This window comes from Amblyomma americanum, chromosome 1 (genome assembly GCF_052857255.1).
Source record: "Amblyomma americanum isolate KBUSLIRL-KWMA chromosome 1, ASM5285725v1, whole genome shotgun sequence".
Taxonomy (NCBI): domain Eukaryota; kingdom Metazoa; phylum Arthropoda; class Arachnida; order Ixodida; family Ixodidae; genus Amblyomma; species Amblyomma americanum.
This window is the reverse complement of record NC_135497.1, coordinates 219,049,939-219,069,140: the sequence shown is the minus strand read 5'-3', so window position 1 is coordinate 219,069,140 and position 19,202 is coordinate 219,049,939. Positions and strand designations below refer to the sequence as shown.

The window sequence follows — 19,202 nt, the reverse complement described above, 5'->3', positions numbered from 1 at the left end:
ATAATAATAATAATAATAATATAAAAACAGGATCGAACCTAAATGCATTTATGTGAAACATAACTCATTATTTTGTACATACGCAAACGGCGGGGGAGTGTAAAAATTACGTTTAATACTTGCTGGAAAGGTCCGCTTTCAGTGGAGCCGGAGCTCGGCGCACGACAAACATTGAGCAAATGTTTGACTAGTGGTCAAGGAGATGGGGCAAGGAGAACCTGAACACCGTAAAAATCGAATAGCTGTCGGGGAACGACCTGGCCACCATTTGTCTACAGGCATTGACATACGAAGCTGAACTTATAAAATTGCATCACTTGTGCGTGTCAGTGTGTGTGTGGTTTCTTCTTTACAGTGTGGCAATGTCTGTCTTCAGGAACGTGGAAGGCATCCGAGTACAAAGGTTTCACTTATCTATAATACATTACACTGCTGTCAAAGCTCACGGCATGGGTTACTGTTGGATAGCAAGTACCCCTCCCCCCTTTCTTTTAACATGCAGGACACTGTCTTGACAACGATTTGTGCTTAGGCTGTCGAAGGAACGTACAACGTGCAGTGGTGAACAGAGTGTGCATAGTGAAAATGTGCTCGAGCCGGAGCATTTGCTGTGCAAGGTCAGGTGCTCACACCGAAATATAGTTATCACACTCCAACAACGTGTCAGGCGGGATCCACTGGGGAGTGCTGGATACACTCCGATAAGCGGCGACTGGAACACTTGACATCAGATATTCACACGAAGGCTGCGACTACTTCTTAAAGCTCACTGCTTCAGACGTTAAACATAAAAAAGAACAATAGCACGAGGAGTGCAGAAAATTATCTCTGACAGGTGCAATTAATTCTGCTTGAGAATACTCTGATGTCTGTTCCGAAGGCTCTGGAATTGGGCACGCGGACGTGTTTTCCTTTATTTTTTTAGGCGGGTACAGGAGAGGCCAACTTTGTCTGGTTAGGTCGAGGAGTTAAGCTAGCTGCCATCACACCATCGCAAAACGCCCTCCTGATTGGAAGAAAAACGCGCACTCGATAAGCAGAACGCCGTGCATGTTACGCGTGCCGTTATTTCGAGAAAACTGCTTTCGCCGCTGTGACCTCAGCCCACCCCTTTTGATTGCGCACTAGTGCCTGGCTCGAATTGCTCTGGCTTACTGCTTCTTTTGTCTAAAAAAATACGTTTACGATAGGATATACAGCAGCGTGCCGCAGTTCGACTTGCGGCATCTGCGCACGACGCGTGTCATCCTCAACAGCTCTTGGCAGTGGCTCCTAACAAAAATGCGAGCGAGTGACCTGCCCAAGTGCCCGGCTGCCTGTCGGCATTGCGGCAGGCGGACGTTCCAACTGCTCTATTGCTTATGTTTTACGCCGGCCGGACAGACAGCTTGATTTCCGGTGAGGCAGCCGGCGTGTGGCGACGAAGCACTGTGCTGCGCGGCAGAAGGTGGGCGAGTAGTACAACTCAGAGCGGGGCGAGCTCACTCCCAACGAAAGGCGCAGCCATCACGGCACACGCTATTTGTTTCTCTCACGAGGCGTCAGGGGCCAGGAACGCCAAGGGGGCGTTCACATGAGCGCGCAGACAGCCGAGCCCGTGACCGTGTTCTCGGGGCCGGGGTCCCGCGCGGCCGGCTCGGGCGCTTCCTCGACGCTATTGGTGCGCGGCAGGAGTACGGCCGTGGCGCGGCCCGACTTGGCGAGCTCCTTTTTCTCGACCAGCTCCTTTGGCGCCACGGGCGACAGTAGCGTCGGCGGAGTCTGCTGTGTGAACTCGGGGAAGCAGGCGAACATGCTCTGCTGCTTCTTGAGGATCTTGTGCTTGGGCAGCTTGGGCTTGGGCTGCAGGCCGAGGTCGGCGGCGCCACCGGCGTGCGGCGCGGCGGCGCTGCGCGGTCCCCGGCCCAGGCCGCCGTTCCACACCGCCGCGCCGCCCGTCAGCTGGAGGTGCTCGCGGGAGCCGAACGGAGACAGCGGCTTGCCGGCGCGGAAGTCGTCCACGGAAGTTTCGTGCTTGGGCGACTGGGCGCGCAGGTCCCAATAGAAGGAGTCGAACGACTGCTCCCGCTTCAGGTTTCCCCGCAGCAGCACCCGCTTGGGGACCACGCCGCGAAGGGGGTGCCCTCCTGCGACCACCACGCCAGCGCGCTCTTTCTACTCGCCGACAGGAAACGAAAAGGGGGGGGGGGGGGGACAAGGGCGGAACTGGGAACAGACAAGACCGCCGAACGCGAAGCAAGGCAGCGCCAAGGGTTCCCAGCAGAATGCCCACAGTCGCAGCGTTCTCTCTGCACGCAATAGCTGGAACACTGGCTGAGAAAGGCTGCTGCGCCACGGAGCCCTTTCTCTGTCTCGAAGCTGCTTCGAAATAGTGGCCACGCGGAGTTTGCGACTGTGTGTACATCCGAGCATGGTGCGTCTCCGTGCTGTTTCGGCGCTCTCATAATCGGTCAGGGGCTGTTTGTCAGAAACGAAAGTATCCATAGAACAGGTGGCTAAAAGAAGCGCGAACCTGCTTGCTTAGTCTTTGTTGAACAAAACGGAACAAACAAACAACCGAGAACCAAAAACATGCGTTGTTCGAGTAACATTCTTCACCTTTTGCTTTCGTCACTGACAGCGTTATGACCACCAGCCAAAAACAGCGGGTGAACTGGATAAAAAATGCAAAGAAAAATAAATGAAAACAAAAAAGGAATAACGACATCTAAAGGGAAGAGCTGTCGCAAACAAAGGCACGCCCTCCCTTCCTTTCGAGCCGAGAAAACCGCCTCACTGCGCTACGGCGATGCTCATTCGGCACCGTCGAGATAAAGTTTAAAAGAAAGAAAAAATCGTATCTTGATATAGCATGCGTCATGTGCGACACACTCTGCTAAATTCTGGACCGTGTTTTTGCTAAGGCAAATGTACATCAGCAAAAGTAAAATATGGAAGAAGGTGGGCAGCCTCAGTTACTGCATTGAAGAAGAACTGTCATGGGACAAGAGCGAAAAATCGCTGAAATGGTCTCACAAAAAGAGTCTGTAATCCTCATATACAGTAACAATGTGCCTTTCCTAGTTTCACTTCATATTCATCTTTCTGATGATGTCTGCGTAACCTTACCGTCAGTACAACCTAAATTTCATACATAAAATAAAATTACTGCGGTTATTGTCTACTCAATTGAAATCTTGATCAATGTGAAGGGATGCGTACCACATGAATATCGTTAAGGCCATTCACAAAGTATCTTAACTGATTTTCAGAAACTATTTGGTCTGGTAAATACTAAGGCTGTCATATCACGCGCACAATTTAACTTGGTCTGTTCATGTCGACAACAAAATTAACAACGCTGACTGCATGTTATGTTACTTCCGTCGTGAATTTACTATCCCACCATGATTTTAAAAGCTACTGATGAATAAGAAAACCGTTCGAAATCACATTACAATACACTGGTACGAAGGCCTAGCACTCAGAATTAAATTGCTTCATTCGAGCTAATGGAGAATACCTCCACTTGTTTCGTCTCTTCTTATATATGCTCTGTCCATATAACGTCTGTGAAACCTTACCTTCCCCGTCGACCTTTAGCACCTTGCTGCTATTTTCGCTTAAGTATATTTCATAGCCTGCCATAGTCATAATAATCGTCATTGTAATCGTTGGTAACAGGCCAAAGGCCTCACTCATTGTTATCCTGCCCTGCGCCAGCCCCGACAACCCTATTTCATCAATTAAATTACGACTCAGATTGTAGACATTAAGGGATGAAAAACTTTACTACCATCCAGAAATGTGCAAAACTCACTCAACTCACGATGCTCGCGTTATAAATTCTCGAGTTAACACTGTGCAGTAAGAAGCTTCTGTGTGTTATTGTGCTTTTTAAGTGTGAACAAATTCCTTACGCATATTGTTGACGCCGTTTCCGTCTGTAATGACTCAGCTGTGGGGCAAAGGAAAAAAGAAAAAAAAGTAGAAAAGCAGCAGAGCAGGGCAGTGTATCCGTCGAGCACTTAGCACTTTGTGTGTGTTACGTGTATCGGTATCATGCTCATTTTTGTTTGTTTACAGAGCTTCATCGCGACCTTGAGGCTTCGGCGACTTATGTGGCCGCCTTCTTTGCCCTGCCGCAGTTCTTTTCCTCGCTCTATATGGGCAGCTGTCCTCATGGTGGCGAGTCTGCGTGTCGTTGCCGCTAGCAAGCGGATTGAGCATCTGGACAGTGAGCACAATCGTTTAAGCGCGTGGGTAGTTCTCAGCAAGCACTAGTTACCCAATTTGTGTCCTCTACGGTATAAATGTTTTGGGAGGTTCGTGTCCCCTGCTCGAGACTGATTTTATGCGTAGAATAGGGCGAGAGAAAGTACTACATCGCGATAAGTACGATGAAAACGCAATCCCTGCTCTGACAGGGGCCAGAGAAAGGCTTCTTCGAGCCATTTTTCGTTAAAGGCAAGGCAGGCAAGCCATTATCGTCCATTGGGAGTTACCGTTGCCCGCAAGAGCACGTGGAACAGCAAACGACCATGCCGCATATAGCTGGTGGTACCACTTCATACTCAAGATCTGTTGGCTTAGCTGTCGTGTAACTTCATAATATATACATACGTATCCAGCGCACGGGCCGATCACAATGCACGCCTTACCCGTCATTCCGTCGCTCGTTGTAACTGGTGCGCATAATGGTGTCAGTCAGTTACGATTTTTTCTTAAAGGATAGTTGCTAGAACGAAGCAGGCAACTAAAACGAGAACTTTTTGGGTATCACAGAAACAGCGCTAACCTTCGTCGCGCTCATGTCCTTCTCCCCTGCCTGTGTCTTTTGTGCGCTGCATTTTTACTTTGCCCCGATTCAAGTGAGGGCCTTGACCACTACAACCATTGTCCAGGCTGGACACTGTCACTTTCACCCTTTTGAGTAAAAACAAGGCATCCTAGAGGTACAAACTTAGCGCAGGTGCCAGGGAAGGTTTTCACGTGAAAGATCCGCATTCGTTAACGCTTCGCCACATGTTAGATAAACACTGACGTGCCGCGGGGGCTTAGATACACATCCTCGGTGCAGTGAATCTCAGATATGTCACACACTCCGTGCCCGTGTGAACGACAGCTTAGCCTCTGGAAAAGAGGTTGACAAAAACACTGTGAGGGTGCACTCTGACGGCGAAATGCGAGGCTGGCGTGGTTAGACGGACATAAGGATACTACATGTCTGCTTCCAACCAGTCCTGAACTAATGAATTTTACTTTGCCGCTTTGTCTTCAGAATGATTGCGGTGACAGAGATACGCCGTCCTGTGTCTATTTTTTTTATCCCTGTTGAAAAAAGGTCGGCACGTAGCCGCCACCAGGAAGATTTAGCAGAGACTACGCAGCACCTTGCACAAGTTGCACCAAGACTCCGTGTGATATTAGCTTCTCAGAGAGCATCGGCTACACACTAATCTACGTACAGTATGAGACCCTCAGGGGCTTGTTCCCTGCCGCTGCCGAGCTACAAGCAAACCTGCAGATCTATAAAACGCGGAATCGCGCACTGGGGATACTAACAGAGGCGGTGAGTGTGTGACACTGAAGGATGAGCGAATAAAGAGTCAGGATGCTTAGTTGGACGAGTTGGTTCGTCTCTTTCTGAGGTCAGCCACTCTTCGAGTAAAGAGTGCTCTCAGATAGCTTTTCAGCAGTCCGTCTACCCACGTTGCACTCAGCATAAGACACAACATGCGTGGAGCACATGCGACGTACAGCACAGTCAAGACGGTGTGGCCTCGAGTGATGCGGTCTAGTCCGCTAGCTCTGGGACTCGTGCATCAGTTCTCTCCACACAGGGAACATGCGACTCGACCACCAAGATTTTTGTGTTGCGCGTCCGAAAGCTTTTTTTTTCGTAAAGCGCCATGTTTTAGTTTTAATGAATTCAACAATCATTACATTAAGTGCAGTATTCGTTCGAAAGTAGTTCTCCTCGTTTTAGGCTAACGAAAATATCCATGCTATGAGCAGCGTTAGCATTTACCGCTTATTGCAGGTAGAGAGGGAACTTCGGTTCAGGTATCAGTGCGTGGCGCGCAGTAGAGGAAGCACTGTAAAGCCTCCAACAGAACGCCGCTGTGCACAGAGAGGTGCTTGAGCGTTAGTGGAAAGCACGTTGTCACCGAGATAGGCGCAATGAGGCCGAACAAACATTTTTTTTTTTCAAAGTATGCAGCAGATAGCTCCATACTTGCGGAGTGGAATCAATACCGTTGCCGGGAATGGGCAAGTCCATTAGATTCTTCGTTTTGAGTATATAAGGCGAAACGCATTTCTATAATGTCTTATAGCGTCCCGTACCATTCCATTTACCCCAGCGCACCCCCGCGTGCTGTAAAAGTCCTTTACGTTTCGTCAAGACCATACAGTACCGCGTAAAAGTAAGCTGAAGAAGTCAGATTAAAGCAGGCACTAAGAGTATATGAACATATCTTTGTGAACAGCGCAAGAACAGGACACGCGTACAGGAATGAAAAAAGAACAAAAAAGGTGCTGATCAGCAATGGAAACAAGCTTCATGAAAGCGTGCTGAAATACGAACCGGCTACTGTTCTATAGTAGGATACTATTGGAGAACGAAGCGGCAAATCCTTTTCAAAACAGGCCCTTCAGCCAATGGCGTCGACTGGTTCTCGTGACATCGTGCGTAATGTCCTTCAGCAAATATAAAACTGCGCGAAGATGACAGGACGAGGAAAAGAGGAAAAGACGCACACGCAGAGTGTCTCTTCTCGTCCTGTCTACTTTGCGCAGTTTTATATTTGCTGAATCTATGAAGCGACTAGCCCAACATCATGTCTTACTTTAATCCGCTGGCAAATGGGTGCATGATAGCGCAGGGGGTTGGCAGGGATAGGGGATTAACCATGGATTAAGGAATTAACCCCGACGTCGTGACAATCGGTCCACGCCATTGGCTGTAGTCCCTCTTTCAAGGGGCATTTCTCGCTTCGTTCTTGAGTTGTTTTCGACTATAGTTGCTAGCCGGCGCCTTGCTCTTCTCATTCCTGTACGCGTGTCCTGTTTTTGCGCTGTTCACAAAGATGTAAAGCAACCAACTAGACCGAGAATACGTATTAACGTGAATATACAGCAGGGAAAATAGCAACGCTACAATACCGTCTGCGGCGCGCGCAACAAAGGCCCATTTTGTTTGTGTTCGAGTTCTTATGCATCACTTGGCCTTTGTGCGCTGGCATGCACATAGCACTCTAACGACGCCTAGTATAAGTTCGCTGGACGACTTCCAGTGAGCCACTCTTTTATTTACGGATCGGGTTATATCGGAACACATAGGTGTAGACGCTATGATTAATTTACGTTATGACAAGACAGAAATTTTCGCCCTAAGTCTGAGCTTCTCCGATGTAAGTTAGCAAACGAAGATACATATGCGACCTTTCCCAGAGCGGGCTAAAGAAAGGCTGTCTGCATGCGCTCCGATGTATTTCGCACAAAAGCATTTTTCAAGCTTAAAGTCTAGAGGTTGTTCCACAAAGCACGAGCAAAGAGTTTAAAAGCAATCGGTGCGCATATAGCGTGAATTAGCTTGAATTACCGGCTCCTGCTTTAGCGCTAACAGGAAAATTTCTCAGTAGACGAACGGAATGCGTACAAGCTGTGAAGTGTCGAAAAATGTGGTAAAAAAAAAACGGATAGTCTCGCACGGGAAAGCCGAATGATTGCTTGTGGTATTCTTAGGGAATAGACTGGTTTCATTTAATTAAGAGTCACATTTATTTATTTACTCTGATAACAGTATGTTCAAGGACCATGGTGCTCCTAGCACCATCATGACATTCGGTAACGTGCATTCTCGGTGCTCACAGGATGTGTGCCAAGAAATGAAGGCATATCGCGTCCGTTTCATTCGCGCACCACCATTCTATTGTCATTCTGACCCTGACCTTCAGAAAACCGGAACGATTCCGCAATGATTCCAGTTCTGCAATAAGCGGCCACTCAGCCCAACTCTAGCAGTATCCCTCATGTTTCAATGCGCCGATGCACCTTGCGGCTCTCTGGTAAATGAAGGCTGCTTTATCTGAATCACCAATAACTGTACTCTCGCAGCTTCATGCCGTCTTCGTGAGAAAGCAGATGAGCTTCTTGAGAAACAGGCGGCTGTGCATTGAGCTATCGTCAGCTTCGAGAGCCGCACTGACTTTAAGCATCGTGATGGGCAACTACACCTGGCGAGCATTGATAAAACCTGAGCTAAGCCGCTCTGCAAACGTTGCCTCATTGCCGCAAGGGGCGTCGGAATCAGAGTTTTGCGCGAGCGTCGGCCAGTGCTCAGTGGCTCTTGGCGCGGGCCACGTTCTCGAGGGCGGGCCGCGCGCGGCGGGCGCGGCGCGCGCTCTGCTGCTGGGGGCGGCGCTCACCGAGCGTCTTGGGCTCGTCGCCGACGGGCGTGCCGGGCGGCAGGTCGAGCATGAGACCCTTGCCCGGGTTGTTGAGCAGCCGCAGCATGGGCACCAGCGTGGAGCTGGCCAGCTGCACCACCAGGTGGCCCGTGTTGAGCGACGTGGTGACGGCCAGCACGGTGGCGTGCAGGTCAAAGCTGGCCACCCGGTGGCCGTTCTGCGTGTTCCAAAGCTGCAGAGTGTTGTCGTCCGAGCTGGACACGGCCACCGAGCCGTCCAGCGTCAGCTTGGCCGCGCGGATCGCCTCGGTGTGGCCGCGCAGCACGAAGCGGTCGCTGCCTGTCGTCACGTCCCACACTATCAGGTTGCAGTCCTGGGAGCCGGAAACGGCCAGCGAGCCCCGGAACGGCGCCACCGCCACGCACGTCACCGGACCCTCGTGGCCCACCAGCACCTGTCGGCACGGGGAGAGCCCATGGCTTACCAGAGTAAAAACTCAGCCTCGGGGTAGCAGATACCAATGTTTTCTATGATATCGTGTATTAAACCACGGTGTTTACAAATAAATAAACAAACAAAGCTTCACTCAGCCTACTGCGCTATGGGCAGGTTCGTTAAGGGTCCCTTATCGTGCTTTTAACCGGTCCTGTGTAACTTTATCTCCATTCCGGGCCAGAACAGAAAAGACCGAATTGCAGCGGAAGCACGCCACTGCACCAGCCTGGATATTGTCGGTGCTGTATCGAGTAGCCTAATCATCGCCCAGTGAGTTGTTGTACAAAATTGAACCTATAGCCATAATACGCAATTTGACGATATTTGTATGGTTGCAGTTTTCAAGAGAGAGATGAGTTAAGAGCAAGAGACGGCACAGAACAATGATGCGGTGCTGCGCATGATCACAAACGCGCAGCCATGCAAGAATATGTGAGAAACCAAAAAGCTCAGTTTAAAAAGCTGCTTTTCTGAATAGTCTTTAGTGAAAAAAGTGGCACATTGAAATTTTTTCATGGGGAATGGCCTTGCTGCAAGAGGTCCGTTCCCTCCCTTCAAGCCCCAGGTGTCGGCTTCTAAAGTTATGTACAAATTCGCCTCTGAGCATATGCTTGAATAACAGCAAATATCTTCTTGGTCTGTGTTCGCGGTGTCGTTTTTGCTTTGTCGTTTCATTTTGTTCCTTCTGCTGCCAATCTATAGTAGGATACACGTTTAAAAAGAAAGAGGGTTCGGCAACAACATCGCGATTGGCGGGAACATGGCTTCCATGCGCCGAGATTGCCTTTCACGCGTCCTGGAGGCTTTTGGCCTTGATAGTGCATAGTTTAAAGAAGGCCTTATCTCTGCATCGCAACGTGTCGCGGGGTCAATGAGCTCCTTCGGAAACATCATTACCACGCCATCATGAAGGCTTAAGAACTACTAACTTACTCTACACGTTTTTGCCCGAATATGCTTGGTTTTGGGGCTTTATGCATAATGACGGAATGAGCTTGTAAAAAGCTTTTGTGATAGCGTGTTGAGCAGGACAGGCGCTGTTTCATGGCCTCTCATTTAGTTAAAAGTTCCAGACTGTACCGACGTTATTCGTTGTGTTTCAAAATTTGATCTGGATAGCTCCGTTGTTCTCTGACTTTCTTGTCCTTGAGCACTCACAACCTTCGCGCATTCGTCAATGTTTTTTTCTTCCTTTTCCTGCATGACCGAGCGTCTTTATGGGTCGGCAAGATATCGTGGTGTTCCTGAAGTCACTGATTTCCTTCGCTCTCTCTCTCTCTTCGCCAAAGCTGCTTATATAAAAAAAAACGGACGAGTTATAAACAGAATGCGGCCTCGAAAGGACAATGTAATTAGATCCGATTTTGCAGCAACGGGTAACAAACAGAAACGGCACAAAGTTTGCGCAAAGTACGCGGAAATACGTCCCCGCGTTAGAGGTATACGGTACGGCCAAATTGGGACTCAGCGAGCTGTGAGGAACGAACACTGAGGACTAAAAATCGTGCCGCGGATCGGCCGCTGTAGGCTAGGGTTGCTCATAGGCTGTTTGACTGACCTCCAAATTTTTTTTGCGAGTGCTGCTAGGTCTTCCGTATCGATTTAGATCTCGACCGTAGCGCGGGTACAAAAATGAAAGCTTCTTTAACCCTAAAGTCTGTTGAAAAAGACTGAAGGAACATGTTTAGCAACGTCTAAGAGTTTTTTGGACTAAATTGCTATGGTGGATGCTTTACATGTTGAAGGTTGATATTTGCCGGCTTTAAATCACCGATGGCATGTTCATAACTGTTGTCGCTTCGGTCATCAGAAAAATTCGGTGAAAAATTGATTTCATTGCTACGTTAGACATCATCTTTACTTTTCAGAAGAATATCCATCGTTTCTTCATTACAAGGACTGTGTTTGCTGCCTGCCGCGGGAATTAGCTTGTATGTCAGGAAACAGCCAACAAACATATCAGCGAATTCTAACAAAAATACTTCGAAAAAGTAGAACTACTGCTGCTATCCATACTGGAAAAGTACCCAACACCCATTCAATAATACATGATAGCGAGCCATCCCGGGACGGCAAAAAAAAAAAAAATCTGTTGAGGCTACCTGCCATCGTTTCGACAGCTTTGGCAATATGACCCTGCATGCTTCCCGTGGGCGTCGATCCGACGGCTTTGGAGGCCAATGGGTTAAACGCAACGAGCCAAGCGCAGGCGCCTCCTTCCTCCGGCGAGGAGTACTGCCTGGTGCACCTTTCGGTTCAGAATTAGGGAGGCCGTGGCACCTTGCGCTGGCGCCCACAATCTTCAAAAACGAACAGTGGGTTCTTTGCAGATGTGTTTGCCTTGTGTTTGCTTTCTGAACCCGACAAGAGAAGGCCACAAAGCGTTGTTACCATCTCCTTGCAAAAGAAAAAAAAAACGAAAGGAAAACGAAAACAATATTAAGGGAGAAACTGTGGACTCACTTGAGTTAGCTTGGCCGTGGCGACTTCCCACACCTTGAGTGACATGTCTTGCGAGCCGGTGACGATGATTTGGCAGTCGTACGTGACGGTGTAGCAAAGTATGGCGTCGCTGTGGCTTACCGTCTTTTCACTGTCGGTCTCAAACACGGGCCAGTATTTCAGGCTGCGAAAACAAATCGGGTATTAGCGCATGAATGCATGAAGGCAAAGTTATTTGCGCAAGAAACAGTGTCTGTCTTTATGGCTAGTTCCAAAGCGGCCCAGCGTCCGCTCACAGGGTTGTTTTCGGCAGGCATCTTTTTTGAAACTGATAACCTGACGCATACTTAATGACGCGTGGCACCGCTCATAATAAAAAAGGCCGCACAAGAAGTTTCTACCAGCAGCATACACTACATATGGTGCCAAAACGAGCTGACATTCGGAATAAATGTGTGAAGAAGAATGGTTACAATATTCGCAGCAGTTAAAACACAATTTCGCAAACTACGCGGAGACCGCCAATTTTTTTTTTGTAAAATGAATAATTTTTAAAATTGGACAATGCAGTACTGATTATGCGGATGAAATAGTCTCCAGACTAACTAGTTTGCTATGGCCTCTTGAATGCTCTTTCTCAACGATACCGTCAAGCACTTCTCGTACGTTTCAAGCGCACACATTTTCGTCCGTGCTGTCGCAGAAGTCGGTGAAAAGGCCTTAAAACGAATCGGCCACCCAGATAAGGCTTTTCTAAACCCTCTGCTTTTGGCACTTTTCCGACGGCCGCCACGATGTCCTCGTTGCTAAGAATTTCTGCGGCGCTCGCGCACGAGTTAGCGTCGGTGTTTACGTTTATCCTCGTCATACCAGGGCAAAAGTTCGGCTCGTCAGCGTTAATTCAGTCTGACTGTTTCCATGAGTGTACACAAAACATTTTCATCCGCAGGTCCAACAGTTCTCCCAATATGAGTTTTCTCCATGCTCCCTGCCTTCAGAAACAGGCAACCATGTCTTACGACGCATATTTATTCCAATAAATGGACGACAGAATACGTAGTTAAATCAAAATTACAAATAATCTCCTGGCAAAGCATGAGAAACCTGGAAGCTGTTTGGCCGCGGGTAGAAGAAGTCTGACTTAGACAAAGCAACGAACTTGGAAGGCTGGTCGAAGCGGCCCTATTATTACAGCTCCTGAGAAGCTGGCTACGTGGGAGCACAGCCAGTTGTCTCTGAGAACTTGGGCGGCAGAAGTGATGCATTTTTTACACAGCTCAGTAAAAGTCGAACGTGCATTATAATGCGCGCGAGGACTGGCGAGGACACGGTCGCCGAAGCTTGTGGGACAGCACCACGCGCACGAGCCTTTTCCGGCGACAGCCATTATTACCGAGGAAACACAGCTGCTCCTGCATGCGTTCACGCGATTCACACGCGGGATTTCGTGCACTACTTCTTCCGTCTCTTGATACTCTGCGGCGACAGCCGTTAATGATGCGAGATATGAAGAAGGAAGCAGATGCTGCGGCGAGCGAGAACGGAAGCGAGCGTGGGAGGGGCGGCAGCAAGTGGAGCTACTGTCGGATACGACGTGAAGCTCCGCTGCAGTGAAGCTCCGCTCGTATTCATGACAGCCGCGCAGATTTCCTCAGCGACAAAAAAGTAGTGCGTCGTCAAAGCTTTCCTTTTTACGTGAACAAGAAGGTAATCATAAGACGAAATCATAAGCTCGATAATTTTGATGCCTCCGGCTTCTTTGATATAGTCGGGCATTAAAATGTTGCGATTGTTCATCGGAGTAATAAACGACGCCGCGGTACGTGACCTAGTGTTCTTTTTTTAAAATTTGTACCACACCATAGAGTAAATGCGTTAATCCGTAGTGGCCTCGATGAGCCAGGCCCCAGACATCGTCATCGGCGTCTGTTGGATATGCTGCCAATAAAGTTTATCTCTCTCTCGTTGGCAACCTTCCTTCCGGTGCCGAAACTCAGGCGCGGCGCGCTTGACCGTGTTGGCCTTGACGCCAGCGAAGAGGCGGGGTAAGGGCCGAGTTTCGTGTAGCATGTTCGTATATGCCATCAGGACAGGCAACCGCGGCCGGCATGCAACCGCCAACTGGAGCAAGCGTTGGATGCGCAGCAAGAAGGCGCCCGCAAACGCGAGTGAGCCGGAGCCAACCACATTTGGCGCGTGTCAGAAAAACTGAGGAGAAAGCGGAAAACCGCCTCTCACAGCAAACGAGCAGAGACCGACAGGATGGAGGAGTGACGCGCCAGCAATCCTCAGCCACAACGGAAAGCGGACAGATTGAAAACCCTGTGACACTCACACGAAAACTACCCCAAACAATCGCGCAGGGCTGGACTTCTTGTCTGAAATGTACTGCATCTTTCGTAATGCTGTCTATACTTAGCGACATATATCAGCTCGCATGAGCCTGATATATGTGTTGTACGGTTGTAAAATGTTAATGGTACTTCAGCATATATATTTGGATAGGATGGTTCTGCCTAGACTGTGCACCACAAGGTGCAAGAATAGTGCACAGCGCCTCGGCTGCCGCAGCTATTGCTTTGCAGCGCACGGGAAAGAACCCGGATTTTTTTTTCAAGGGTTTTCATGCTGGCGCCCTAAACTGTCTCAATTCGTCGCAGTGTGTGCTTATAACTTCTGGAAATACTTTGGGCATTTCGCTTTTCTGCGCTGCTAAGCTCGAGAAGCTAGTCCTGTGCTCTGGGAATCCTTCGTAAAATTGGGCTCGACTGTCAAGTTTATTTCGTAAGATAGATTAGATTATTAAGTAAATATGATCAGCCACAGTCGCAGAATTTAAGTATGTTCGCCAAAAAATTCTGAAACCATGCTTCAACTGTAGTTGGTATTTTTTGTCTCTTCAGATTTTCTTTGCCTGGGCTGCTGCAAAGCGACTGTCATGAAACACCACAGTCATTAATCACTGTCACTGTTTAAGCAAAACAGGGAGAGATCGAATTTATTTGCTGCTGGTTCGGAGTCTACGTTGCTGGGGAGCCGTCAAATTCGAGCGCCTTTTTAAAGTATTCGGCCCCCAAGAGTGTTCGCTATGGTCCATGCAGGCGTTCAGGACAAGTGATCCATGAGCTTCAGAATTTCGAGCGGGAGTTAGGTGAGGGCAAAGAGAATATGTACTTTAATTGCTTCTTCGAGTCCTGCAATGTGTGACTTCATTTGCATACTACCAAACTCAATTACTCCCGCATTTCCCAGTTTCTGTTTGGACATAGTTTCTTTGCGGCAAGAGGACGATACTGTCCAAAACGGCTAAGTGGTTTTACTTTGAACAACCATCTTTTCAAGTTCGCTTAGTAATGAAGGGAATAATTACAACCAGCATTCACCTTAGTGCAGTCGTATCGGCGTTAACAAAACTTATTTCTTGTTTCAAGTTTACCGCATACTGGAGTAGCCCCTCAAACATATTGCACCGGAATAAAAAAAAATGCTTTTTTTTTTCTGGGATTGATATTTGCGTACATTAAAGGACGCAGTGAAAGAGAAAAAAAAAGTGTCAGTTTCAGGACAGACATACTATGAACTGAATTATGCTGCGAGATTAGAAGTATGAAAATTTGTAAATGCGAGAAGTGACTATTATAACAAGGCAGGACAGCTAAAGAAAAAAAAATCGTTTCAGATGTGCTCCCAAGCGGGGAAGTTTTTTGATTTTTTTGGAGACGCCATTATTGGATGATGTATGTCTTCGCGTACTGCTTGTTAAATATTTTTTTTTTTGCAGCATTGGCAGAGGGTTCTCAGTGTAAGCACAGAAAACTGATGTCAAAAGAAACCGAGAAGCGCCCGCTCTTTCAAACTGCACATGACGCAAGGTTATTCCCAGAAAGTGCATATGACACGTGTTTTTTTTAAAATTCTTTCCCAACCATGCCCATCGAGTGTGGATAACTCGGGATCGATGGATGTGAGCGCCACCATCAATACTCGTGCTACGGCGCCGCGCAAGTCGGGCCTTTGTAGATAGATTAGCGACTACACTTTCAGTTTCTACGTGTACTTTGATCTGTGGCCACGAGACTGAGATCTTTAAATGCGCCATGAAACCGATAACGTGACGTGGTCTCTGAGAGTCATGGCCGCCCAAGCGGGTCCATCGCAAGTGCGGTATCGTGACGTGTCTGGCATTGTCGATGGACGTTTCTTGGAGGGGGGCACCCCGTCCGATGATGATCCGAGGTCGTCAGAATTCAGTAGTTCTAACAGCGAGGATCAACGAAACCAGCCCGGAAAATGTGCTTCGCCGCATGGCACGCCACTCATAAGGGCCGACTCGAATTTTTATGCCTAAAAAACTTTGCGAGCTGCAAAGTTAGTTTTTGCAGCATATTTTGCTGCTACAATGGAGAACATTGTGTATTCTATTTTTTTTGTTTGTATTTCATATTCCGAGATATGGGCTTATTTTTTTTTTTTCAGTCGTCACTAAAACTTTGTATTTGACGAATACAGTTTTGCAGTAAATATTAGCCTCTGCGTAATAATACTTCCCATTTTTCAAAGGAACGCCCATTTAACTTCACTTCTATGTTCGACACAACACAATGAGGGCAACAGTTTTTTTTTAAATAATTCATTGTGGCAGAGCGCCTGCGATTGCGACTTTTCAAACGTTTTTAGAAATGTCTAGAGCTGTTCTCACAAAGTCCGAAGTCAACGGTCAGATCTGAAATCCCTGCTGGACAGAATGGTAGGGCCATTTCATGCCTAGAAAAAACATCGCTTTTTAAACAGAAGAAATAAAGATGGATGTCGCGAAGTTCTACGCTGCTCCAAGAAAGTGCTCTCTGGAGCTGTAACCTTTTTCTTCTCTCATGCTGCGGAGTGTTTTCTAAAGCTCACTGCAGATTTGTTTTCGTGACAGCTTCGGATGATACAGAAAATAATTAACTGGGTATAAATGAGCTTCTTGATGAATAGAGCTTCAATTACCTGAGAATGGGAGGGCGCACTCTGCATCAATTCCTGGAGTTTTTGAGCCACTAATGTTATTATTGCGAAATAGCGGATTCTAAATAGGTACGCACAAATTTTCAGAATTCTCTCCACAGTAGAACATAATGCGAGTCTGAAAGGGGTAAATAGGAATCAAAATACACAAGAAATATCCTTTTTTCGCATGGTTGGGAAAGAGATAAAACATGCAGTTTTGACCAATGATTAGTATTCTCCAATAAATAGAGGGCTTCCTTCTTATAATGCATTAACAACTTAATCAAGAGTTCGACGAAATATTGTCTCGTCAGGTGGTCACATAAAGAAAAACATAGGGTCACTGACCAAGTCAAAGCTTAAGCTTTGACCAAGTCAAATGAAGGATTGTGAAGGATTGTGAACAAGGAAGCCGTAGGGCTTCCGAAACGTCAGTACGTTTCATTAAACTTTGACTTGGTCAGTGACCCTATGTTTTTCTTTGTTAACAACTTAACAAGTACTCGCGCTCCAAGCAGATGGCAAAAAATGATGCCAAGTCTTTATTTTTGTTTTTAAAAAAGAAAAATAGTAAATTTATAATGAGCTATACAACCGCATTTATCATGAAGAAAATCAGCGTCAATGTTGATTTCCTTTTTCTTCTTTCACAAGTCAATAACCTCAGACTCGCCAATTTACAATACATAAGTGAAAAATGAAAACGTGAAACAAACTAAGAATACATGTTGCTTGCAATATTTTAATAGATTTCTCTTAGTGTTTTTTTTTTGCATTTGTTGTCATATGCGAAAAATTTGAATATTTTTACGCCTGCCATGACCTGATCGTCTTTGCCGGAAGCGCTTGCCTTGTGTTCTTATAGTTCAAGCTCAGTAAGCACGCTTATTTGACTGTGATTTTTAAGCACAATAACAAACACCACGTTCATTTTGTCTTCCCTGCTCTACAGTTAAGTCAAAAGAGGGAGGTGAGAACATGTCTTCTAACGGTGACACTCTCTGTGTAAAATGTCACCGGTGTAAAATACACTGCTGTTCCTGCAGATTGAACACGACTGTCTCCTCTGCCCGCCTTAATGAGAAGTAAGCAAGAGTAATATTTGCATCTCATCTGAACAATTAGAATAAAGAAGAGAATCAGTTTTGTTCGGTTAATAAAGAGTATTTACGAATAAGAATATGCAGAAAGAGGGCCCATAGTGGGTGACCGTATCGGGGCCTCCTGTCATTTTCAAATTAGACTAAATACAATTAAAGCAGCCGGAAAGAAAAAAAAAAAGCAATTATACATGACAACAAAGAAAAACGTGGCCAGCTGAACAAATGAAACTATGAACCTAGTTCACAGAAGTGGCTCTAAAACCAGGATGTGATTTATTCATCGCACTCGCTAAAAAAAAAAATGGCATGAATATATCTAGTAGAGACTATATACGGTAAGCTTGAAGAATTTACGGAGATAAGACAGTACGACGGTAATGGTGACAGGTTTCTCTATCTCTTCTTTCACTCCTACCTTCCTACATTCCCTTACGGTGTGGTTCGGGTGTCCACCGAGATACGAGACAATTACTGCGCCATTTCCTTTCCTCAAAAACTCATTTAATTTTAAAAGGAAAATTGAATAAAACGTTAATGTCGCGGAAAATCACGAGTACATATAAACTGCGCGGGCATTTAAACGGAATATTTGCCTGGGAATCTACGTTGAGTATTGCGCAAGTTTATTTCAACATAGTGCACGACAAGCGTTTGCACAACGATGACCTTGTTCATTTACGAATTGAAGCCTTTCACACATTTGTGGATTTGTTCCCGAAATCCGATTCAAGCTTGAGACAACAAAGAACAGACGCTCTTCCTAGCACCGTCCCTATTTAGCCCGCCAAGAAGTCCGGCTGCGAGCTTGATGTTAAGTCGAGATGTGTAGAACTCGCTGGTTCGGTCACTGTCCAGATATTCGCTTAAGTACGCAGACAAAGTACCATATTACAACGACATATACGCACACTTGTGTGGGGCGCCAGCTTCACCACTGGAGCGAATGGCGCGCGCATCAACCTTGCGCCGCAGCTCAGGTCACGTGACACCTTTGCTGCGGGAGCAGAGGGTTTTTAAAAGAAACACTGTGTTTTAAAAGACCCCCAGGTCGCCTTATTCTCTTTATTTTTCTCTGTGCGCGAAGGAATTTTGTGCAAGCTCCGATTTCGGTCCGATAGATGGGAAGCTCGGAGAAGCACGGCTATTTACGCTAAGAAGGGGCAAAAAAGCGAGCGCACGCTGTCGTGTGTGCAGGAGATATTACAAGGAGCAGGGTTTCTCTCGTGGAGTTTGCGCCGAACTGTTTAAAAAGTAGCAGCCAAAGTCAAAGGAGCTGGCTGAAACACACCTCTACAGTTTAAGCTCTTAAAGGTCGCTCTGTTTCGTCCAATACCTGGCATCGTCCTCACTACCCAAGTCGCCTGCTCCAAAGCAGTTCAAGGAAGCAGTCGATCGGCGCCGCATCCACCGAATGAAGCCGAAGCCAACTGTTTTATTTGTACTGCATCGATATGACTTGGCGTTATGCGCAGTTCCTCACCTGCCATGTGGAAATAATCTTTTCACCAAGGTTTACCGACCTACTTGCCGCTTACCACCGAATACTGGCGTGGCAGCCACAGTGTTGTCCATAACGACGGCAACCCATGCGCGAAAGGATGGCCAGGGAATGTTGACCGCCGGGTTTTACACAGGCAGCTCATTCACACGATGAGGTGCTTTGTTGCCGAAAAAGTCAACTTATTGCCTCATATGGGGCGCAAACGAGACCATAAGCCCGAAACGCGAGAACTAAACGGTCCTAGATGCATTGCAAAAGAGGACGGCGGCACGCATGATC

General features: G+C 47.2%; 1 protein-coding gene across 1 annotated transcript in view; it reads right to left on the bottom strand.

Annotated features, from left to right (window-relative positions):
- The window catches only part of LOC144114635 (protein qui-1), a 565,534-nt gene continuing 546,332 nt past the window's right edge, over window positions 1-19,202 (bottom strand). The window contains exons 24-26 of the mRNA XM_077648494.1: window positions 11,352-11,514; window positions 8,412-8,847; window positions 1-2,126 (exon numbers count right to left, since the gene is read on the bottom strand). Coding sequence (XP_077504620.1) covers window positions 1,570-2,126; window positions 8,412-8,847; window positions 11,352-11,514 — 1,156 coding nt within the window. The 3' untranslated portion in view covers window positions 1-1,569. The remainder of the gene's footprint in view (window positions 2,127-8,411; window positions 8,848-11,351; window positions 11,515-19,202) is intronic.